Raw genomic sequence first — 24,741 nt, 5'->3', positions numbered from 1 at the left:
TACACAAGTTGGAAGGAGTGTTACATTTCTAACATTTGGTGTTTGATTCCTAAAGCAAAGTAACTGATTACGAGGGTACACTGAAATTTACTCATTGACATAAACACTGAGTAGTGCTGACCAACCATGTTTCCAGTCTCCATCCAGAGGAAAGTAAAAAACTACAAAGTTAACAAGGTAACAGCTACTACATATTTCTGCTTATGGGTTTCTTATAAACAACAGAATTATACTAAAATATCATGCATACTTTAGAAATGGATAAATGACAGAGTGATGCTGAAGTATACTTAATGTGTAGCAATTAAATTGTTTTTCAACTGATACTTCTCAGGCAGAGAGGTAGCCTGGCTATAGAAATTCAATACGACCCCATAACAGATTTTAAACATTTTTTTTTTCAACGTTCATCCATTTTTGGGACAGAGAGAGACAGAGCATGAACGGGGGAGGGGCAGAGAGAGAGGGAGACACAGAATCGGAAACAGGCTCCAGGCTCTGAGCCATCAGCCCAGAGCCTGACGCGGGGCTCGAACTCACAGACTGTGAGATCGTGACCTGGCTGAAGTCGGACGCTTAACCGACTGCGCCACCCAGGCGCCCCAAGATTTTAAATAAAACTGATTCAGCACCCAATAAATACCTACTCAATGTATGGGTTTTAATGATTCTCAATTAGAAATTGAAACTCAAAAGTCAGGTATAAAAGTACTCACTTCTGAAAAACAAGAAAATATTGACAGATCTCTATAATAACTGGGTAAAACTATTTAAGTACCGTCTGAGGTAACGAGAATATTTTTCAGGCTTCAAATATAAATCTATAAATAAATAAAATATTTGAACAACCGACCTTTCCAGAAGACTCCAAAGAAGCTTGTGGATCTTCCGTTGGATTCAGAGATCCAGGACACGGGGGAAGGCTGGGGCTGAAAGCCATGAGGTCGGTCTTGGGCGGACCCTCCCCAGAGCACACCCTCTGCCGCCTCTGCTGCGAGTACGACCAGCTCCCCACCGCGCTGGAACACACCAGCGTGGGCTTCCCCGGACCGCACGCGCCCTCGCTGGGCGGCGCCGAGCACCGCAGCGCCACGTACAGCAGCAGCGTGAGCACCAGCAGGCTGGACACCGCGCAGATGGCGATGATCAGGTACACGTTGACATCCACCAGCGCCGTCTCCGCGCCAGCGGCGCCCGCCAACACCCGCGACGAGGCCTTGGGCGCCTGGCCGCTCTCCACCAGCGACAGCAGCACGGTGGCCGTGGCCGTCAGCGCCGGCTCGCCGTGGTCCCTCACCAGCACCAGCAGGCGCTGGCGCGGCGAGTCCGCCTCGTCCAGGCTGCGCGTCGTGCTGATCTCGCCCGTGTACAGCGCCACGCGGAACGGGCTGCGCGCGCCACCCGCCGCCGGCTGCAGCTCGTACGACAGCCACGCGTTGTAGCCCGAGTCCGCGTCCACCGCGCGCACCTTCGCCACCACGTGGCCCGCGCCCACCGACCGCCACACCAGCTCGCTCACGGCGCCGCCCGCGCCGCCCGCCCCGGGCAGCGGCAGCAGCGCGGGCGCGTTGTCGTTCTCGTCCAGCACGAACACCTGCAGCGTCACGTTGCTGCCCAGCGGGGGCACGCCCGCGTCGCGCGCGCTCACTTGGAACTGCAGCAGCTCCAGCTCCTCGTGGTCCAGCGGCTGCAGCGCGTACACCTTGCCGCTCTCCGCGTGCACCGACACGTAGCTCGACAGCGCACGCTCGCCCACCCGCCGCTCCACCAGCGAGTAGGACACCAGCGCGTTCTCCTGCGCGTCCGCGTCCCGCGCGGACACCGTGAAGATGTGGCAGCCGGGAGGGTTGTTCTCCCTCACGAACACCGTGTACTCGGCCTGCGCGAATGTCGGCGCGTTGTCGTTCACGTCGGCCACTTCCACGGACACGCTGGCCGTGGCCGACAGCGAAGGCGAGCCCCCGTCCCGTGCTGTCACTACTAGAGCATAGTCCGACACGCTCTCGCGGTCCAGGGCGCTGTCCAGCACCAGCGAATAGTAATTCTTGAAGGTGGACACCAGCTTGAAGGGGACATGGGGCGACAGTGTGCAGGTCACCTGGCCATTAGCTCCAGAATCTCGGTCAGACACACTGATCAAGGTGATGACTGTGCCCCGCTGAGCATTCTCTGAGATAGGGAGAGACAGGGAAGTAACAGTCAACTCTGGAGCATTATCATTAGCGTCCAAAACTTGCACAAGAACTGTACAGTGACCAGCTAGTGGTAGATAGCCTTTATCGATCGCTTCTACTCGAATTTTGTAGGTTTTACATTCTTCAAAATCGATATGTCCTATTGCTATAATTTCTCCATTTATGGCATCCATGTAGAATTTAGATTTTATATCTGGGGAAACGTCACTAGAGAATGAGTAAATAATATCCCCATTCATGCCGTCATCCAAATCTGAGGCATTAAGTTTAATTACTAATGTTCCATTGGGAACATTTTCTGGTAATTTCACCGCATAGAGTGTTCTGTCGAAAACTGGTGCGTTGTCATTGGCATCCAGCACTTTGATGAGTAACTGAACAGTGCCAGTCAGCTCAGGTTTGCCTCTATCAGTGGCTGTGAGCAATAAATGAAGTTCCGGAGATTCTTCCCTGTCTAAAGATTTCCGTAATACAAGACCAAGAGGTTTTTCCTGTTCGCCATTGGTTGGTAAGTCCAGAGAGAAAAACTCGTTGGGGCTCAGTCTGTAAGTCAACAGAGCGTTCTCCTCGATATCTGCATCGGAAGCGTCCTCTAGTGGAAACCTAGAGTCAAGCATCCTGGATTCGGCTATAAACAGATTCTTTTTTGTCTCCGGGAATACGGGTGGGTTGTCGTTAATGTCCTTCACCTCCACTTCCACATGGAAAACCTGCAGAGGCCTGTCCACGATCACCTCCAGGTGGATGCTGCATTCCGCGCTCCGCCCACACAGCTCCTCGCGGTCGATCCGAGAATTCACAAACAAAATACCATTCTGCAGGTTTACCTCCAGAAGGTCCCCGTGGCCTTTGGAAGCCACTCGGAAAAGGCGCGGCACCAGCTCCGCCAGCTCCAGCCCCAAGTCCTGCGCGATGCGGCCCACGAAGGTGCCGTGTTTGGCCTCCTCCGGGACTGAGTAGTGGACCTGGCCGCTCCCGCTTTCCCAGGCTGTGAGGATTATAAAAAACAGCAGTAGATGCTGGTGCCCCCGGTCGCCTCGATTCGAGTACACCATTTCAAATTAATTGGGATTTTAAAATTATTCAAATCGGCGTAACTTATCTCAAAATTTGGAGGAATCTTATCTCTTCGTTACTATCCTGATGTGCTCTCCATTGTTCAACATCCGCATAGAAAAACACAGTGGAGAATCTTTCTAATATGAAAACGGAGGACTTCGTTTTGGCTTGAATGAGAGAATTTCGCGGTAAAGAGCGACATCATGTGGTCAAATAGTAAGTACGAACTATAATTATCAATTTTATTAATAAATGTTAAATTTTATTTTAACCTCTGATTTTTTTCCTTCAGTTTTCTTAAAGCGTAGAACAACACTTCTCATGTTTGCTGAAAGCATTAAGAGACTTAACTTCTGAATATTTAGTGTGACCATAACTGTGGTCTCCTTATGCCTTGAAAATACGTTTTCCCAGTTTTAAAATAAAAATAAAATGAATCATGTCAGGAGCAGTAAATTTTAAAATCTTTTGTTTATATAAAGTTCAGACAACTTCATTTCTTAGACTTCTGTTAAGAAAATTCTTGGTATCTCTAGGGACCCAAGATCTCAAGTATTTACGAATGGAAGAAAAACTTAGAAGAGGTATTTGTTTGTAGGAAGCAAGGAATATAAGCAACTAATTCATATACTTTTCTTGAGAAAACACAATAATAGAGGGTTAGTGGGGTCTTTGAAGAGAAATCATTTGTATTAAGTGAATTTTGCATGGAGAAAGTATCTTGAATTTTTCTTTTCATCAGAATTTATATACTCCATTCCAAAAGTTCATAGTTCTTATCTCTTTATTCTTTCCATTCTTTCTAAGTCCCAGATTTTATGAATGTCCACCTGTTTTTACAGTCTCCAATTTAATTGATATTATTTCATAACATAAATTTATTTCATCACATAATGTTAGTATTCATCTGTCATACTTAGAGCAATCCTTCAATCAAGCTTGGGGTGTTTTATCATTTTCAGTTTTACTTAACAGAGCAAATTCTCATGAGTATTTTATTCCCATGTTCCCAATTGCAAGTAGAATAATTATTACACCTGTATTGCTTTCCAATTTTGATCTGCCTGAGATTTTTCCAATCTGCATGGTTTTAATTAGCACAAAAATGGACAATAAAACCACAGAGGCATACCATTTATGTAGTAACACTAAATAAGAGCAGGTACAAATTTTAAAACCACATTTCTCATAATTAATTGTCTTTAATAGCATTTAGTCATATAATTTATAGTGGCATAGGTTTATAAAAAATGTTTAAGACTGGTTGGTTGGAAATCGTAGTCTTAACTTAGATTTCCTTTTAAAATGGAGAATGGGGAGCTAGTTATAAGTTAAAGAATATTTCAGGATGATATGTTGACTATAAACTCAAAAGGTATACTAATAACAATTCTATAAACAGCAACTATGAATATAATTTAGCTAAGCCTACTGGTTCACATTTTTAAAGTGCCCTCATTTCTTTAAAGTTAAGTACTATAAATGGTTCTTGAAAGTCTGCTGTGGACATTACATATTAGTCCAACTAGGTGTGAGCTAGAGGGGTGAATTTATGTGACCATACAAATCAGAGTCTAATTTAGAGTTAAAAAAATCAAACTACATTACAAAAAAGTTACAGTCATGGGTAACATAATCAGTTACTCAGATAATACAGCTTCCAAAGCTCACATCATCCTGGTGACCCTCCTTTCTTTGACTTACACATACCTTTCTTTTAAATAAGCAAGAAATATAAATGTTCACTAAAATTCTGAAACTCACAACACTTGGAAGCAAGAATATGCAATGGAAAAAATACAGTCTCTTCAACAAATGATGTTGGAAAAACAGACAGCTCATGCAAAAGAATGAAAATGGACCACTTTCTTACACCATATACAAAAATAAACTCAAAATGGGTTAAGGACCTAAATGTGAGAGCTGAAATCATAAAAATCATAGAAATGAGCACTTGCAGTAATTTCTCTGACATTGGCCATAACAACATCTTTCTAGATGTGTCACCTGAGGCAAGGTAAATAAAAGCAAAAATAAACTATTCGGACCTCATTAAAATAAAAAGCTTTTGCACAGCAAAGGAAACGGGCAACAAAACTAAAAGACAACCAACTGAATGGGAGAAGATATTTCCAAATGACATATCTGATAAAGGGTTAGTATCCAAAATGTATAAAGAACTTATACAACTCAACACCCAAAAACCAAATAATCCAATTAAAAATGGGCAGAAAATATGAATAGACATTTCTCCAAAGAAAACATACAGATGGCCAAAAGACACAGGAAAAGATGTCCAACATTCACTCAACAGCAGGGAAACGCTAGTCAAAACCATAATGAGGTATCACCTCATAACTATCAGAATGGCTAAAATTAAAAAAAAAAAAAGGCAACAAGTATTGGTGACGATATGGAGAAAATGGAACCCTCATGCACTTTTGGTAGGGATGCAAACTGGTGTGGACACTATTGAAGATAATATGGAAGTTCATCAAAAATTTAAAAATAGAATTATCATATGGTTCATTTATTACGCTACTGAGTATCTACCCAAAGAATATGAAAACACTAAGTTGAAGGGATATATGCACCCCTGTTTACTGCAGCATTATTTACAACAGCTAAATTTTGAAGCAGCCCATTTCCATTGGTAGATGAGTGGCTAAAGAAGAGATGGTATATATATATACAATGGAATATTATTTAGCCATAAAAAGAATGAAATCCTGCCATTTGCAAATATATGGATAGATCTAGAGAGTATAATGCTAAGTAAAATAAATCAGTCAGAGAAATACAAATACCATATGATTTCATTCATATGTGGAATTTAAGAAACAAAACAAATGAATAAAGGGGAAAAATGAGACAAACAAACAAAAAAACAGACTCTTAACTAAGAGAAGATGGTTACCAGAGGGGAGGTGGGTGGGAAGAAGGGTGAAATAGGTAAAGGGGATTAAGAGTACACTTACCTTAAAGGAGGGTACTATATCATAATGAAGGAGACAATCCAAGAAGATCTAACAATTGTAAATATTTATGCACCCAACGTGAAAGCACCCAAATATGTAAAACAATAACAAATATAAGGGAACTAATTGATAATAATGCAATAACAGTAGGGGACTTTACCACCCCACTTACATCAATGGACAGATCATTTAAACAGAAAATAAACAAGGAAACAATGGCTTTAAATGACACATTGGACCAGATGAACCTAACAGTTATATTCAGAACATTCCATCCTAAAGCAGTAGAATTCACATTCTTCTGGAGTGCACATGGAACATTCTCCAGAATGTTCACTTATTCTGGATCTCATTCTCCAGATCACTTATTAGGTCACAAATCAAGCCTCAACAAATATAAAAAGACTGAAATCACACCATGCACCTTTTCTTTTTTTTTTTTTTTTTTTAATTTTTTTTTTCAACGTTTTTTTTTATTTATTTTTGGGACAGAGAGAGACAGAGCATGAACGGGGGAGGGGCAGAGAGAGAGGGAGACACAGAATCGGAAACAGGCTCCAGGCTCCGAGCCATCAGCCCAGAGCCCGACGCGGGGCTCGAACTCACGGACCGCGAGATCGTGACCTGGCTGAAGTCGGACGCTTAACCGACTGCGCCACCCAGGCGCCCCAACCATGCACCTTTTCTAACCAGAACACTATGAAACTAGAAGTCAACCACAAGAAAAATTTGGAAAGACCACAAATACAGGGAGGTTAAACATCATGATGATACACATTGAATGGGTCAACCAGGAAATCAAAGAAGAGATTTTTAAACATACATAGAAACAAACGATGGTCCAAAACCTTGGCGATGCAGCAAAAGCTGTCCGAAGAAAAAAAGTATATAGCAATATAGGGTTACCTTAAGAAGCAAGAAAAAATCTCAAATAAACAGCCTGAACTTACACCTAAAGGAGCTAGAGGAAGAACAATAAATGAAGCCTAAAGCCAACTGATGGAGGGAAATAGGAGAGATTAGAACAGAAATAAATGATATACAAACTTAAAAAAAGAGAAAAACAATAGAACAGATCAATGAAACCAGAAGCTGGTTCTTTGAAAACATTAATAAAATTCATAAACTTCTAGACAGACTTATCAGAAAGAAAAGAGAAAGGACCCAAATTTTTAAAAATCACAAAGAGAGAGGAGAAATAACAACCAACACCACATAAATACAAACAATTATAAGAGAATATTATGAAAAACTATATGCCAATAAATTGGACAACCTGAAAGAGATGGATAAATTCCTAGAAACATATAATTACCAAAACTGAAATAGGAAGAAACAGAAAACTTGAACAGACCTATTTCTGAAATGGCAAAGAAATGGAATCAGTAATCAAAAAACTCCCAAGAAACAAAAGTCCAGGGCCAGATGGCTTCAAGGCAAATTCTACCAAACATTTAAAGAAGAGTTAATAGGGGTGAGTGGGTGGTTCAGTGAGTTAAGTGTCCAACTTCAGCTCAGGTCATGATCTCACAGTTCATGAGTTCAAGTTCCACACTGGGCTCTATGCTGACAGCTTGGAGCCTGGAGCCTTCTTCAGATTCTGTCTCCCTCTCTCTCTGCCCCTCCCCTACTCACACTGTGTGTGTGTGTGTCTCTCTCTCTTTCAAAAATAAATAAATATTAAAAAAAAACAGATGGGAATACAAAAGTTAAAAAAAAAGAGAAGAGTTAATACCTATTCTTCTCAAACTATTTGAAAAAACGGAAAGGGAAAGAAAACTTCCAAACTTATTCCATGAGGCTGAATCCAACAATACATTAAAAAAAATCATTCACCATGATCAAATAGGATTTATTCCTAGGTTGCAAGGTGGTTCAATATTTACAAATCAATGTAATATACCCCATTAATAAAGAATATTACTTTAATTTATTTATAAATCAATGTAATACACCCCAAAAATAAATAATAAGAACCATATGATCCTTTCAGTAGATGCAGAAAAAGCATTTGACAAAGCACAAAATCCATTCATGATAAAAACTCTCAACAAAGTAGGTTTAGAGGGAACATACCTCAACATAATAAAGGCCATATGTTAAAAACCCACAGCTAATATTCTCAGTGAGGAAAAACTGAGAGCTTTTCCTCTACAGTCATGAAAAAGATAAGGATGTTCACTCTCACTACTGTTATTTAACATAGTATTGGAAGTCCCAGCCACAGCAGTCAGACAACAAAAAGAAATAAAAGGCATCCAAATCAGCAAGGAAGAAGTCAAACTTTGACTATTTGCAGATGACATGATACTCTATGTAGGAAACCTGAAAGACTCCACCAAAAAACTGTTAGAAATGATACACAAATTCAGTAAGGTCGCAAGACACAAAATTAACGTGCAGAAATCTGTTGCATTTCTATACACCAATAATGAAATAGCAGAAAGAGAAATTAAGGAATCAATCTCATTCACACTTACACCAAAACCAATAAGATGCCTAGGAATAAACCTAACCAAAGGGGTAAAATACCTGTACTGTGAAAACTATAAAACACTTGTGAAAGAAATTGACGATGACACAAAGAAATGGAAAGACATTCCCTGCTTATGGATTCAAAGAACAAATATTGTTAAAATGTAAACTACCCAGTGCAATCTACACATATAATGCAATCCCTAACAAAATATCAGCAGCATTTTTCATAGAGCAAGAACAAATAATCCAAAAATTTACATTTTAGGTCACAAAAGACCCTGAAGAGCCAAAGCAACCTTGAAAAATAAAACCAAAGCTGGAGGCATCACATCTCTGGACTTCAAGTTATATTCCAAAGCTGTAGTGATCAAGACAGTATGGTACTGGTACAAAAATAGACACAGAGATCAACAGAACAGAATAGAAAACCCAGAAATGAACCCACAACTAAATGGTCAATTAATCTTTGACAAAGAAGAAAATAATATCCAAGGGAAAAAAGACAGTCTCTTCAACAAATGGTGTTGGGAAAACCGGATGATAACATGCAAAAGAACAAATTGGACCACTTTCTTACACAAAATAATACACAAAAATATATTCAAAGTAGATTAAAGACCTAAATGATAGACCTGAAACCGTGAAAATCCTAGAGGAGAACGCAAGTAGTAACCTTTTTGACATGACCAATAGCAAGTTCTTTCTAGATATGTCAACTGAGGCAAGGGAAACAAAAGCAAAAATAAACCATTGGAACTTCATCAAAATAAAAACTTCTGCTAAATGAAGGAATCAGTCAACAAAAGTAAAAGGCAACCTGCAGAATGGGGAAGATATCTGCAAATAACATATCTAATAAAGGGTTGATATCCAAATATAGGAAGTACTTATAAAACTCAACACCCCAAAATGAATAATCTGATTTAAAATGGGCAGAAGACATGAATAGACATTTTTCCAAAATAGACATCCATATGGCCCAAAGACAAAAGAAAAGATGCTCAATATCACTCACAGTCAGGGAAATACAAATCAAAACTATAATGAGATATCATAGCATACATGTCAGAATGGCTACAATCAAAAACACAAGAAACCACGGGTGTTGACAAGGATGTGAAGAAAGGGGAACCCTCCTACACTGCTGGTGAGAATGCAAATTGGTGCAGCCACTCTGGAAAACAGTATGGAGATTCCTCCAAAAGTTCAAAATAGAACTACCCTATTACCCAGCAATTGCACTACTAGGTATTTACCAAAGAATACAAAAATAATAATTCAAAGGGATACATGCACACTGATGTTTACAGCAGCATTATCCACAATAGGCAAAGTATGGAAACAGCCCAAGTGTCCTTCAACTGATGAATGGATAAAGAAAATGTGGTACATAGATTCATGATGGAATATTACTCAGCCATAAAAAGAATGAAATCTTGCCATTTGCAACAAGGTGGATGGAGCTACAGTATTATGCTAAGAAAAATAAGTCAGAGAAAGACCGATGCGGTATGATTTCATTCATATGTGCCATTTAAGAAACAAAACAAAGAGAAAAGGGGAACAAAGAAAGAAGCAAATCAAGAAACAGACCCTTAACTATAGAGAGCAAACTGATGTTTACCATAGGGTTAAATAGATGATAGGGATTAAGGAGTGCACTTGTGATGAGCATCCGGTATTGTATGAAAATATTGAATCACTAAGTTGTACACCTGAAACTAATGTAACTCTGTATGTTAACTAACTGGAATTTAAATTAAAAAAATTTTTAAAGAAATAGCTCTCCTTGAAAAGCAACTCACCAAATAAAATTCAAAATAAGAGATTTTTCAAAATTTACTTTTTCAAGAGATTTGCAGTGCCTGAGGAATGCATATTTTATATGAATTTACTTGCTCAAAGTGCAAATTCCCTTGAATTTCTCTTTCTACACTATTTGGATCAAACACAAAGAAATGAAAATTCTACAGAATTAATTAGAAAAAAAATGTTTATCACAATTAAAGGAAACACCACAAATAGAAAGTCTGGTTCCAGTTTAAATTAAGACCAGTAACAAACCACATAGATTACAATAGTTAACCAAAAAATGAACAGATGTATTTTAGGTAAATGTATTCCAATTTTTAAAAATAGGAAAACATAAAAAATTCTTGGGAAACAATTTAACATTTCAAGTATATATTAAATGTTAATTATGAAAATTCAGACTTACCTTGGCACAATGATCATCATTTAAATCCTGATGTTGGCTCGTATCACCCACTAATGGACAGGGTGGATGGCCAGGGCTGAAAGCCATGAGGTCTGTCTTGGGCGGACCCTCCCCAGAGCACACCCTCTGCCGCCTCTGCTGCGAGTACGACCAGCTCCCCACCGCGCTGGAACACACCAGCGTGGGCTTCCCCGGCCCGCACGCGCCCTCGCTGGGCAGCGCCGAGCACCGCAGCGCCACGTACAGCAGCAGCGTGAGCACCAGCAGGCTGGACACCGTGCAGATGGCGATGATCAGGTACACGTTGACATCCACCAGCGCCGTCTCCGCGCCAGCGGCGCCCGCCAACACCCGCGACGAGGCCTTGGGCGCCTGGCCGCTCTCCACCAGCGACAGCAGCACGGTGGCCGTGGCCGTCAGCGCCGGCTCGCCGTGGTCCCTCACCAGCACCAGCAGGCGCTGGCGCGGCGAGTCCGCCTCGTCCAGGCTGCGCGTCGTGCTGATCTCGCCCGTGTACAGCGCCACGCGGAACGGGCTGCGCGCGCCACCCGCCGCCGGCTGCAGCTCGTACGACAGCCACGCGTTGTAGCCCGAGTCCGCGTCCACCGCGCGCACCTTCGCCACCACGTGGCCCGCGCCCACCGACCGCCACACCAGCTCGCTCACGGCGCCGCCCGCGCCGCCCGCCCCGGGCAGCGGCAGCAGCGCGGGCGCGTTGTCGTTCTCGTCCAGCACGAACACCTGCAGCGTCACGTTGCTGCCCAGCGGGGGCACGCCCGCGTCGCGCGCGCTCACTTGGAACTGCAGCAGCTCCAGCTCCTCGTGGTCCAGCGGCTGCAGCGCGTACACCTTGCCGCTCTCCGCGTGCACCGACACGTAGCTCGACAGCGCACGCTCGCCCACCCGCCGCTCCACCAGCGAGTAGGACACCAGCGCGTTCTCCTGCGCGTCCGCGTCCCGCGCGGACACCGTGAAGATGTGGCAGCCGGGAGGGTTGTTCTCCTTCACGAACACCGTGTACTCGGCCTGCGCGAATGTCGGCGCGTTGTCGTTCACGTCGGCCACTTCCACGGACACGCTGGCCGTGGCCGACAGCGAAGGCGAGCCTCCGTCCCGTGCTGTCACTACTAGAGCATAGTCCGACACGCTCTCGCGGTCCAGGGCGCTGTCCAGCACCAGCGAATAGTAATTCTTGAAGGTGGACACCAGCTTGAAGGGGACATGGGGCGACAGTGTGCAGGTCACCTGGCCATTAGCTCCAGAATCACGGTCGGACACGCTGATCAGGGCGATGACAGTGCCTACCTGAGCATCTTCTTGTACCGGAAGAGCCAAAGAAGTGATAACCACCTCAGGTGAATTATCATTTTCATCCAGAATTTCCACTAAGACAGTGCAGTGACCAACCATAGGTGGGTTTCCTGTATCTGTCACATCTACATGAATTTCATAAGTGTTACTATCCTCAAAGTCAATAGCATCATTTATTCGTATTTCTCCCGTTTTTTCATTCATTAGAAATTTCCTTCTTACGCTGGATGGAACCAAAGCACTAAATGAATATATCATTTCTTTGTTTATTCCTTCGTCCGCATCAGACGCATTCAGCCATATTACTAACGTTTGGTTCGCTGAATTTTCATACATTTTAACTTCATAAACGGATCGGTCACACATAGGCGCATTATCATTGGCATCCAACACCAAGATCAGCAGAGTAACAGATCCAGTATATTCGGGTTTGCCTCCATCGGTTGCCGTTAATAATAACTGAAGCTGAGGATTTTCTTCACGATCCAGCATTTTTCCTAGAACAAGCACTGGAAATTTGCCTTTGTCTTTTTTGTTTATAATATCAAGAACGAAAAACTCATTTGGACTGAGTCTGTAAGTAAGCACTGCATTCTCTCCAACATCCGCATCAGATGCGCCTTCTAGCGGAAATCGAGAGTCAAGCAGTCGAGATTCGGGTATTGAAAGCTTTTGTTCTGAGACGGAGAAGACTGGTGGGTTGTCGTTAATGTCCTTCACCTCCACCTCCACATGGAAAACCTGCAGCGGCCTGTCCACGATCACCTCCAGGTGGATGCTACACTCGGTACTCCTCCCACAGAGCTCCTCTCGGTCGATCCGAGAATTCACAAACAAAATACCATTCTGCAGATTTACCTCCAGAAGATCCCCGCGACCTTTGGACTCCACTCGGAAAAACCGCGGCACCAGCTCCTCCAGCTCCAGCCCCAGGTCCTGCGCGATGCGGCCCACGAAGGTGCCGTGTTTGGCCTCCTCCGGGACCGAGTAGTGGACCTGACCGCTCCCCGCCTCCCATGCTGCAACGAGGAGAAGCAAGGGAAGCGGGCGCCAGTCTCTTGGCCCCCTGGGTCTGTAGACCAACATCATACCTTTCTGCCGATTTACAAATTGATGAATCAGCGGTCTAGAACAACTGCTGTCTGAATTTTCCTATTCGATTTCTTACATCCACTTTTATGGAAACGGCCGAGATCTGCGAATGTAGTTCCTTTCTAGTCCTCGAGAAACAGGAGTATGCCTTTGTTCCAAAAAAATTTTGCGGAAGACAGCGACATCCGGTGGCTGAATGTGTAAGTACAATTCCGTGAGTTTTAACAACTTGTCTTTCATTCACAGCGTTTGATTCTATTTGTACATATTTGTAGCTCTATGGATCTTCAAAACTTCACATGAGGTCTCTTTTGTACATAATAATAATCATTGTCGACCTTCATTTCAGCGTTTTCTTAAATTCAGAATCTCGGGAAGTAATTTCTTCCCCATGACTCTCATTAGCTACATTTGAAAATGCTCTTAATATTTTATAATACTATTGTATTAGTATTTTGCTGGATAACAAATTTATATGTCTTCAAGTTTGATACTTAATTCACTTCTCTTTCTCATTATTTTTGCGATTAAATAAACCTTACCAGACGCTAATCTCAAGTATCACTTCTCTGTGAGGTGTTTGAAACTCTTAAATTTCAGTCATCACTAGAAAGTTGAGAGAAGAACACCGGCTCAATATTGGAAATGACTCCATTCTGATTACTATTCTTAAACTTATTGGTTATGTGACTCTCTCTGTCTCTGTTTCCAGTTTCATAACATTCATACAATAATAATATGGGGGTTGTGTGAATTATGACACATTAAATACCTAGGATATTACCTTAAGGAGACCTAGGATATTACCTTAAGGAAAGTGAGTGGCTCATAAATGGCAATATTTTCAGCCCTCAATTTAGCCACATTTATTTTCATAATGGTCGAGACCAAAATCAGCTTTTTGGTAAAAATTATTACCTATATAATATTATCACTCTGCAATACCTTTACGATTGCTACCACACAGGCTGAGTGGTGGGTGGTTCCCATCTTAGGAAAGCAGAAAAGTACTTTTTTTGAGAAATCAGTTATACAGGGAGAAGTTACATTTTTTATATGTATCTTACATGGGAAAAAAGAACTTTAATTATGATTCTAAAGATAAGCACTTTCATCTTTGTTATATTTAAGCTTTTTGAGTACCCCAAATACACAGTTTGGGAATTATCTAATAGTTTTATCAGTGTCAATAAAATATCCATCATCACCTGGAGTAAAATATTTTCTCTCTTAAAGTTTTTAGAATCAAGTATTTAGCAAATGAAATTCTCTATTAATATATCTGCACTACTGAAAAAAAGAGAAAAAGTTCTTTTTTTCCCCAAAAAGGAAAAACTTAATAATAGGACCTTTGGTCTTATCCAAAGGTTATTTTCTTTACTTTAATGATATTGTAAGTTATAACAGAGATCAATAATTTTGAACTCTTTCAGTTGCTATTAAGAGCTGAAAAACAGACTAACACTTATGAACAAAAAAAGTGACAGGAACGAGAGTCACTTAATTCATGGATTCATGTGTGCCATTAAATTGTTTTTATAATCTTCTACTTCTTCAGATTGACCCTAAGTGAAAATCCATTCAAATTCTGGTTTTACTGGCTATTTTTCTTGTAAAGCACAAATTAAAGTGTAACAACTTATGTATCTATCTACGATACCAATCAATGTTTAGTTAGAGCTACTTTCTGGAATCTAAAAATAAGTTTATTAGTGAATAATCATCGCAACACAAGGTAATAATATAAACTATACTCCATTCCTGTTAATGTGCATTTTATAGCAAGTAATAGCATAAATGTGCCAGTTAAATCTGCAATAATGAATACAAAGCAGGGGTAGTTAAATTATATACTCTCAAATAATAGGAACTTGCTTCTCTAAGTGTCTCATAAGCCTATTAGATCTAAAACTTCAGCTGAATAAGAAACACCTGGAGTGCTTATTGAAAAGCAAGTTTGCCAGTCCTACTTATTTCAGAAATTGTGGAGTAGAGTCTGGGAACCAGAATGTTCAATAAGGACTCCAGATGTTGCTAACGCAGTTAGCATTATCAGGTCTAGGATAGGATAGGCTGGCCATAGACCCCAAGTTACCTGGGATATACTCTGTTTATGTCTGTAGTCTTGTATACTTACTTATAGTGTCCCTTCACTCTCAAAAGTGTCTAAGATTAAGTCAGAACTTAGATAGTTAACCCTATATAAAAACTACAATTTAGGGGCTGACATAGGAAGTTTCATTATTGATTTAATGGTTGCTGCTTGAATTGAGGAGTGTTACCCACAGAAACACAGAGGGCTAGTTACTAGGCAAAAAAATAAAATGTCTTCCATGCTCTCACTTCTCCATTTTGAACTTCTCAGCTGTTTCAAATCCTAACCTCCCTGGAACCCATTGTGTGCATGCTTCCTGATGATCCAAAAGATAAATACATTGCTAGATGTTCACTGATCTTCTGAAAATTTGCACATGATGATAGCTCATATTAAAGAGAAAAAAAATATTAATATAAAGGATGAAATTACCAATTATATCAATACAGCTATCAATAATAAAGAATAAAATTTATAATTATAGAAAACATAGTAAATAATAAATAATACTAGCTCTAAGAGACTAAAGGAGCGGGGAGTTAGATTTCTAGCACTCCTCGATCCATATAATCCATATAACATATAATCAAATACCTGAGCCCAATTCAAGTGACATATGGAACCTGAAAAAAAGTGCAAGGACAGAGATATTTGAAGGTATAAGTCTAGATCTAAGGCGAGTTATGCTGACAGACGTAGACAAGATTGATTACAGGAGCTCAGAGAATACTCAAGTTTGGAAATAAACATGATGAAAAGAAAACAGATCACTTTGTAACATATAACAAACATGTCCTCTATAAGGGAAAAGAAAAAAATACTGAAATATATTATTTAAATTAATTTCACTTGCACTTTCATTGTTATATTGTGGCTCGATTCTCAAAGGCACTCTGATTTTGCTCTGAGTTTTTTTTTTAAGTTCATTTATTTATTTTGAGAGAGAAGAGAAAGCATGCATGAGCAGGGGAAGGGCAGAGAGAGAGGGAGAGAGAATCCCAAGCAGGCTCCATGCTCTCAGTGCAGAGCCTGGGGAGGGGCTCAAACTCACAAACCATGAGATCATAACCTGAGCGAAAACCAAGAGCTGGACGCTTAACAACTGAGCCACCCAGGTTCCCCACTCTGCTGAGTTTTTAATTAAGGAGTACCTTGTAAAATATCTGACACAATAAAAACACCAGAATATAAAAATAAGTCACATAACAAAAATGCTACATAAATATAAAGGAAGTTTCTAAAATATCAATTAGAAAATAAAAGCTTGGACTAAAGACCCAGTGTGAAGAACCACCACAATTCAGGAAATATAAGTTTAACATGTAATAAGTTTAAAGGTGTACAATCTCATCTCCAGATTTCTGTCTTTCAGAATATTGAGAGGAAAAGTAAATCATCCTCTCCACTGATGGAGTAACTTTTTAAGTTACAGACTATGAATTTCAAGAGAATTCAGAGTGTAGAATTTAGATATATCTCTAATGCTCAAACATTATATGCTAACAAAATTTTTAGTAAAAAGGAGAAAGTCATTTGAAGAAAGAAAGTACATGTCAGGAAGTATTTTCTCCAATATCAGATAAAATATCAATGTCAAGCATAAAGAAACATATTTTACACAAGTTGGAAGGAGTGTTACATTTCTAACATTTGGTGTTTGATTCCTAAAGCAAAGTAACTGATTACGAGGGTACACTGAAATTTACTCATTGACATAAACACTGAGTAGTGCTGACCAACCATGTTTCCAGTCTCCATCCAGAGGAAAGTAAAAAACTACAAAGTTAACAAGGTAACAGCTACTACATATTTCTGCTTATGGGTTTCTTATAAACAACAGAATTATACTAAAATATCATGCATACTTTAGAAATGGATAAATGACAGAGTGATGCTGAAGTATACTTAATGTGTAGCAATTAAATTGTTTTTCAACTGATACTTCTCAGGCAGAGAGGTAGCCTGGCTATAGAAATTCAATACGACCCCATAACAGATTTTAAACATTTTTTTTTTCAACGTTCATCCATTTTTGGGACAGAGAGAGACAGAGCATGAACGGGGGAGGGGCAGAGAGAGAGGGAGACACAGAATCGGAAACAGGCTCCAGGCTCTGAGCCATCAGCCCAGAGCCTGACGCGGGGCTCGAACTCACAGACTGTGAGATCGTGACCTGGCTGAAGTCGGACGCTTAACCGACTGCGCCACCCAGGCGCCCCAAGATTTTAAATAAAACTGATTCAGCACCCAATAAATACCTACTCAATGTATGGGTTTTAATGATTCTCAATTAGAAATTGAAACTCAAAAGTCAGGTATAAAAGTACTCACTTCTGAAAAACAAGAAAATATTGACAGATCTCTATAATAACTGGGTAAAACTATTTAAGTACCGTCTGAGGTAACGAGAATATTTTTCAGGCTTCAAATATAAATCTATAAATAAATAAAATATTTGAACAACCGACCTTTCCAGAAGACTCCAAAGAAGCTTGTGGATCTTCCGTTGGATTCAGAGATCCAGGACACGGGGGAAGGCTGGGGCTGAAAGCCATGAGGTCGGTCTTGGGCGGACCCTCCCCAGAGCACACCCTCTGCCGCCTCTGCTGCGAGTACGACCAGCTCCCCACCGCGCTGGAACACACCAGCGTGGGCTTCCCCGGACCGCACGCGCCCTCGCTGGGCGGCGCCGAGCACCGCAGCGCCACGTACAGCAGCAGCGTGAGCACCAGCAGGCTGGACACCGCGCAGATGGCGATGATCAGGTACACGTTGACATCCACCAGCGCCGTCTCCGCGCCAGCGGCGCCCGCCAACACCCGCGACGAGGCCTTGGGCGCCTGGCCGCTCTCCACCAGCGACAGCAGCACGGTGGCCGTGGCCGTCAGCGCCGGCTCGCCGTGGTCCCTCACCAGCACCAGCAGGCGCTGGCGCGGCGAGTCCGCCTCGTCCAGGCTGCGCGTCGTGCTGATCTCGCCCGTGTACAGCGCCACGCGGAACGGGCTGCGCGCGCCACCCGCCGCCGGCTGCAGCTCGTACGACAGCCACGCGTTGTAGCCCGAGTCCGCGTCCACCGCGCGCACCTTCGCCACCACGTGGCCCGCGCCCACCGACCGCCACACCAGCTCGCTCACGGCGCCGCCCGCGCCGCCCGCCCCGGGCAGCGGCAGCAGCGCGGGCGCGTTGTCGTTCTCGTCCAGCACGAACACCTGCAGCGTCACGTTGCTGCCCAGCGGGGGCACGCCCGCGTCGCGCGCGCTCACTTGGAACTGCAGCAGCTCCAGCTCCTCGTGGTCCAGCGGCTGCAGCGCGTACACCTTGCCGCTCTCCGCGTGCACCGACACGTAGCTCGACAGCGCACGCTCGCCCACCCGCCGCTCCACCAGCGAGTAGGACACCAGCGCGTTCTCCTGCGCGTCCGCGTCCCGCGCGGACACCGTGAAGATGTGGCAGCCGGGAGGGTTGTTCTCCCTCACGAACACCGTGTACTCGGCCTGCGCGAATGTCGGCGCGTTGTCGTTCACGTCGGCCACTTCCACGGACACGCTGGCCGTGGCCGACAGCGAAGGCGAGCCCCCGTCCCGTGCTGTCACTACTAGAGCATAGTCCGACACGCTCTCGCGGTCCAGGGCGCTGTCCAGCACCAGCGAATAGTAATTCTTGAAGGTGGACACCAGCTTGAAGGGGACATGGGGCGACAGTGTGCAGGTCACCTGGCCATTAGCTCCAGAATCTCGGTCAGACACACTGATCAAGGTGATGACTGTGCCCCGCTGAGCATTCTCTGAGATAGGGAGAGACAGGGAAGTAACAGTCAACTCTGGAGCATTATCATTAGCGTCCAAAACTTGCACAAGAACTGTACAGTGACCAGCTAGTGGTAGATAGCCTTTATCGATCGCTTCTACTCGAATTTTGTAGGTTTTACATTCTTCAAAATCGATATGTCCTATTGCTATAATTTCTCCATTTATGGCATCCATGTAGAATTTAGATTTTATATCTGGGGAAACGTCACTAGAGAATGAGTAAATAATATCCCCATTCATGCCGTCATCCAAATCTGAGGCATTAAGTTTAATTACTAATGTTCCATTGGGAACATTTTCTGGTAATTTCACCGCATAGAGTGTTCTGTCGAAAACTGGTGCGTTGTCATTGGCATCCAGCACTTTGATGAGTAACTGAACAGTGCCAGTCAGCTCAGGTTTGCCTCTATCAGTGGCTGTGAGCAATAAATGAAGTTCCGGAGATTCTTCCCTGTCTAAAGATTTCCGTAATACAAGACCAAGAGGTTTTTCCTGTTCGCCATTGGTTGGTAAGTCCAGAGAGAAAAACTCGTTGGGGCTCAGTCTGTAAGTCAACAGAGCGTTCTCCTCGATATCTGCATCGGAAGCGTCCTCTAGTGGAAACCTAGAGTCAAGCATCCTGGATTCGGCTATAAACAGATTCTTTTTTGTCTCCGGGAATACGGGTGGGTTGTCGTTAATGTCCTTCACCTCCACTTCCACATGGAAAACCTGCAGAGGCCTGTCCACGATCACCTCCAGGTGGATGCTGCATTCCGCGCTCCGCCCACACAGCTCCTCGCGGTCGATCCGAGAATTCACAAACAAAATACCATTCTGCAGGTTTACCTCCAGAAGGTCCCCGTGGCCTTTGGAAGCCACTCGGAAAAGGCGCGGCACCAGCTCCGCCAGCTCCAGCCCCAAGTCCTGCGCGATGCGGCCCACGAAGGTGCCGTGTTTGGCCTCCTCCGGGACTGAGTAGTGGACCTGGCCGCTCCCGCTTTCCCAGGCTGTGAGGATTATAAAAAACAGCAGTAGATGCTGGTGCCCCCGGTCGCCTCGATTCGAGTACACCATTTCAAATTAATTGGGATTTTAAAATTATTCAAATCGGCGTAACTTATCTCAAAATTTGGAGGAATCTTATCTCTTCGTTACTATCCTGATGTGCTCTCCATTGTTCAACATCCGCATAGAAAAACACAGTGGAGAATCTTTCTAATATGAAAACGGAGGACTTCGTTTTGGCTTGAATGAGAGAATTTCGCGGTAAAGAGCGACATCATGTGGTCAAATAGTAAGTACGAACTATAATTATCAATTTTATTAATAAATGTTAAATTTTATTTTAACCTCTGATTTTTTTCCTTCAGTTTTCTTAAAGCGTAGAACAACACTTCTCATGTTTGCTGAAAGCATTAAGAGACTTAACTTCTGAATATTTAGTGTGACCATAACTGTGGTCTCCTTATGCCTTGAAAATACGTTTTCCCAGTTTTAAAATAAAAATAAAATGAATCATGTCAGGAGCAGTAAATTTTAAAATCTTTTGTTTATATAAAGTTCAGACAACTTCATTTCTTAGACTTCTGTTAAGAAAATTCTTGGTATCTCTAGGGACCCAAGATCTCAAGTATTTACGAATGGAAGAAAAACTTAGAAGAGGTATTTGTTTGTAGGAAGCAAGGAATATAAGCAACTAATTCATATACTTTTCTTGAGAAAACACAATAATAGAGGGTTAGTGGGGTCTTTGAAGAGAAATCATTTGTATTAAGTGAATTTTGCATGGAGAAAGTATCTTGAATTTTTCTTTTCATCAGAATTTATATACTCCATTCCAAAAGTTCATAGTTCTTATCTCTTTATTCTTTCCATTCTTTCTAAGTCCCAGATTTTATGAATGTCCACCTGTTTTTACAGTCTCCAATTTAATTGATATTATTTCATAACATAAATTTATTTCATCACATAATGTTAGTATTCATCTGTCATACTTAGAGCAATCCTTCAATCAAGCTTGGGGTGTTTTATCATTTTCAGTTTTACTTAACAGAGCAAATTCTCATGAGTATTTTATTCCCATGTTCCCAATTGCAAGTAGAATAATTATTACACCTGTATTGCTTTCCAATTTTGATCTGCCTGAGATTTTTCCAATCTGCATGGTTTTAATTAGCACAAAAATGGACAATAAAACCACAGAGGCATACCATTTATGTAGTAACACTAAATAAGAGCAGGTACAAATTTTAAAACCACATTTCTCATAATTAATTGTCTTTAATAGCATTTAGTCATATAATTTATAGTGGCATAGGTTTATAAAAAATGTTTAAGACTGGTTGGTTGGAAATCGTAGTCTTAACTTAGATTTCCTTTTAAAATGGAGAATGGGGAGCTAGTTATAAGTTAAAGAATATTTCAGGATGATATGTTGACTATAAACTCAAAAGGTATACTAATAACAATTCTATAAACAGCAACTATGAATATAATTTAGCTAAGCCTACTGGTTCACATTTTTAAAGTGCCCTCATTTCTTTAAAGTTAAGTACTATAAATGGTTCTTGAAAGTCTGCTGTGGACATTACATATTAGTCCAACTAGGTGTGAGCTAGAGGGGTGAATTTATGTGACCATACAAATCAGAGTCTAATTTAGAGTTAAAAAAATCAAACTACATTACAAAAAAGTTACAGTCATGGGTAACATAATCAGTTACTCAGATAATACAGCTTCCAAAGCTCACATCATCCTGGTGACCCTCCTTTCTTTGACTTACACATACCTTTCTTTTAAATAAGCAAGAAATATAAATGTTCACTAAAATTCTGAAACTCACAACACTTGGAAGCAAGAATATGCAATGGAAAAAATACAGTCTCTTCAACAAATGATGTTGGAAAAACAGACAGCTCATGCAAAAGAATGAAAATGGACCACTTTCTTACACCATATACAAAAATAAACTCAAAATGGGTTAAGGACCTAAATGTGAGAGCTGAAATCATAAAAATCATAGAAATGAGCACTTGCAGTAATTTCTCTGACATTGGCCATAACAACATCTTTCTAGATGTGTCACCTGAGGCAAGGTAAATAAAAGCAAAAATAAACTATTCGGACCTCATTAAAATAAAAAGCTTTTGCACAGCAAAGGAAACGGGCAACAAAACTAAAAGACAACCAACTGAATGGGAGAAGATATTTCCAAATGACATATCTGATAAAGGGTTAGTATCCAAAATGTATAAAGAACTTATACAACTCAACACCCAAAAACCAAATAATCCAATTAAAAATGGGCAGAAAATATGAATAGACATTTCTCCAAAGAAAACATACAGATGGCCAAAAGACACAGGAAAAGATGTCCAACATTCACTCAACAGCAGGGAAACGCTAGTCAAAACCATAATGAGGTATCACCTCATAACTATCAGAATGGCTAAAATTAAAAAAAAAAAAAGGCAACAAGTATTGGTGACGATATGGAGAAAATGGAACCCTCATGCACTTTTGGTAGGGATGCAAACTGGTGTGGACACTATTGAAGATAATATGGAAGTTCATCAAAAATTTAAAAATAGAATTATCATATGGTTCATTTATTACGCTACTGAGTATCTACCCAAAGAATATGAAAACACTAAGTTGAAGGGATATATGCACCCCTGTTTACTGCAGCATTATTTACAACAGCTAAATTTTGAAGCAGCCCATTTCCATTGGTAGATGAGTGGCTAAAGAAGAGATGGTATATATATATACAATGGAATATTATTTAGCCATAAAAAGAATGAAATCCTGCCATTTGCAAATATATGGATAGATCTAGAGAGTATAATGCTAAGTAAAATAAATCAGTCAGAGAAATACAAATACCATATGATTTCATTCATATGTGGAATTTAAGAAACAAAACAAATGAATAAAGGGGAAAAATGAGACAAACAAACAAAAAAACAGACTCTTAACTAAGAGAAGATGGTTACCAGAGGGGAGGTGGGTGGGAAGAAGGGTGAAATAGGTAAAGGGGATTAAGAGTACACTTACCTTAAAGGAGGGTACTATATCATAATGAAGGAGACAATCCAAGAAGATCTAACAATTGTAAATATTTATGCACCCAACGTGAAAGCACCCAAATATGTAAAACAATAACAAATATAAGGGAACTAATTGATAATAATGCAATAACAGTAGGGGACTTTACCACCCCACTTACATCAATGGACAGATCATTTAAACAGAAAATAAACAAGGAAACAATGGCTTTAAATGACACATTGGACCAGATGAACCTAACAGTTATATTCAGAACATTCCATCCTAAAGCAGTAGAATTCACATTCTTCTGGAGTGCACATGGAACATTCTCCAGAATGTTCACTTATTCTGGATCTCATTCTCCAGATCACTTATTAGGTCACAAATCAAGCCTCAACAAATATAAAAAGACTGAAATCACACCATGCACCTTTTCTTTTTTTTTTTTTTTTTTTAATTTTTTTTTTCAACGTTTTTTTTTATTTATTTTTGGGACAGAGAGAGACAGAGCATGAACGGGGGAGGGGCAGAGAGAGAGGGAGACACAGAATCGGAAACAGGCTCCAGGCTCCGAGCCATCAGCCCAGAGCCCGACGCGGGGCTCGAACTCACGGACCGCGAGATCGTGACCTGGCTGAAGTCGGACGCTTAACCGACTGCGCCACCCAGGCGCCCCAACCATGCACCTTTTCTAACCAGAACACTATGAAACTAGAAGTCAACCACAAGAAAAATTTGGAAAGACCACAAATACAGGGAGGTTAAACATCATGATGATACACATTGAATGGGTCAACCAGGAAATCAAAGAAGAGATTTTTAAACATACATAGAAACAAACGATGGTCCAAAACCTTGGCGATGCAGCAAAAGCTGTCCGAAGAAAAAAAGTATATAGCAATATAGGGTTACCTTAAGAAGCAAGAAAAAATCTCAAATAAACAGCCTGAACTTACACCTAAAGGAGCTAGAGGAAGAACAATAAATGAAGCCTAAAGCCAACTGATGGAGGGAAATAGGAGAGATTAGAACAGAAATAAATGATATACAAACTTAAAAAAAGAGAAAAACAATAGAACAGATCAATGAAACCAGAAGCTGGTTCTTTGAAAACATTAATAAAATTCATAAACTTCTAGACAGACTTATCAGAAAGAAAAGAGAAAGGACCCAAATTTTTAAAAATCACAAAGAGAGAGGAGAAATAACAACCAACACCACATAAATACAAACAATTATAAGAGAATATTATGAAAAACTATATGCCAATAAATTGGACAACCTGAAAGAGATGGATAAATTCCTAGAAACATATAATTACCAAAACTGAAATAGGAAGAAACAGAAAACTTGAACAGACCTATTTCTGAAATGGCAAAGAAATGGAATCAGTAATCAAAAAACTCCCAAGAAACAAAAGTCCAGGGCCAGATGGCTTCAAGGCAAATTCTACCAAACATTTAAAGAAGAGTTA

At 41.3% G+C, this 24,741-nt stretch overlaps 4 protein-coding genes across 8 annotated transcripts in view; all 4 read right to left on the bottom strand.

Annotated features, from left to right (window-relative positions):
* Positions 1-14,482, bottom strand: part of LOC123604939 (protocadherin alpha-10-like) — a 137,293-nt gene extending 122,811 nt beyond the window's left edge. Inside the window, 2 exon segments of the mRNA XM_045491096.1 lie at positions 10,929-11,050; positions 11,052-14,482. Coding sequence (XP_045347052.1) covers positions 10,979-11,050; positions 11,052-13,328 — 2,349 coding nt within the window. The 5' untranslated portion in view covers positions 13,329-14,482 and the 3' untranslated portion in view covers positions 10,929-10,978.
* Positions 1-24,741, bottom strand: part of LOC123604936 (protocadherin alpha-1-like) — a 187,316-nt gene that overhangs the window by 125,859 nt on the left and 36,716 nt on the right.
* Positions 1-24,741, bottom strand: part of LOC123604792 (protocadherin alpha-C2) — a 210,845-nt gene that overhangs the window by 159,362 nt on the left and 26,742 nt on the right. The window contains exon 1 of one of the 5 annotated variants that reach the window (XM_045491054.1): positions 854-5,100. The exons of 3 other annotated variants lie outside the window; for them this stretch is intronic. In XM_045491054.1, coding sequence (XP_045347010.1) covers positions 854-3,250 — 2,397 coding nt within the window. In that variant the 5' untranslated portion in view covers positions 3,251-5,100. Of the gene's footprint in view, positions 1-853; positions 5,101-24,741 lie in introns of those variants that run through there. One more of the 5 variants, XM_045491032.1, reaches the window with a different exon arrangement.
* Positions 14,548-22,141, bottom strand: LOC123604914 (protocadherin alpha-7-like). Its single transcript, XM_045491064.1, has 2 exons — positions 17,895-22,141; positions 14,548-15,788 (listed from the first exon to the last, which is right to left on the bottom strand). Exons 1-2 carry the CDS (start codon positions 20,289-20,291, stop codon positions 15,702-15,704), a joined length of 2,484 nt encoding a protein of 827 aa, XP_045347020.1. The 5' UTR covers positions 20,292-22,141; the 3' UTR covers positions 14,548-15,701.

Source organism: Leopardus geoffroyi, chromosome A1, assembly GCF_018350155.1.
Source record: "Leopardus geoffroyi isolate Oge1 chromosome A1, O.geoffroyi_Oge1_pat1.0, whole genome shotgun sequence".
NCBI lineage: Eukaryota > Metazoa > Chordata > Mammalia > Carnivora > Felidae > Leopardus > Leopardus geoffroyi.
This window is presented reverse-complemented; position numbering and strand designations above follow the sequence as displayed.

What these genes read in the sequence shown, in the direction of transcription:
- LOC123604914 (XM_045491064.1), bottom strand. Translation starts at nt 20,291, where the DNA reads ATGGTGTACTCGAATCGAGGCGACCGGGGGCACCAGCATCTACTGCTG. An exon ending in CTTTGGAGTCTTCTGGAAAG is followed by an intron (nt 15,789 to 17,894) that starts GTCGGTTGTTCA and finishes GCAAATTTTCAG; the next exon opens with AAGATCAGTGAACATCTAGC.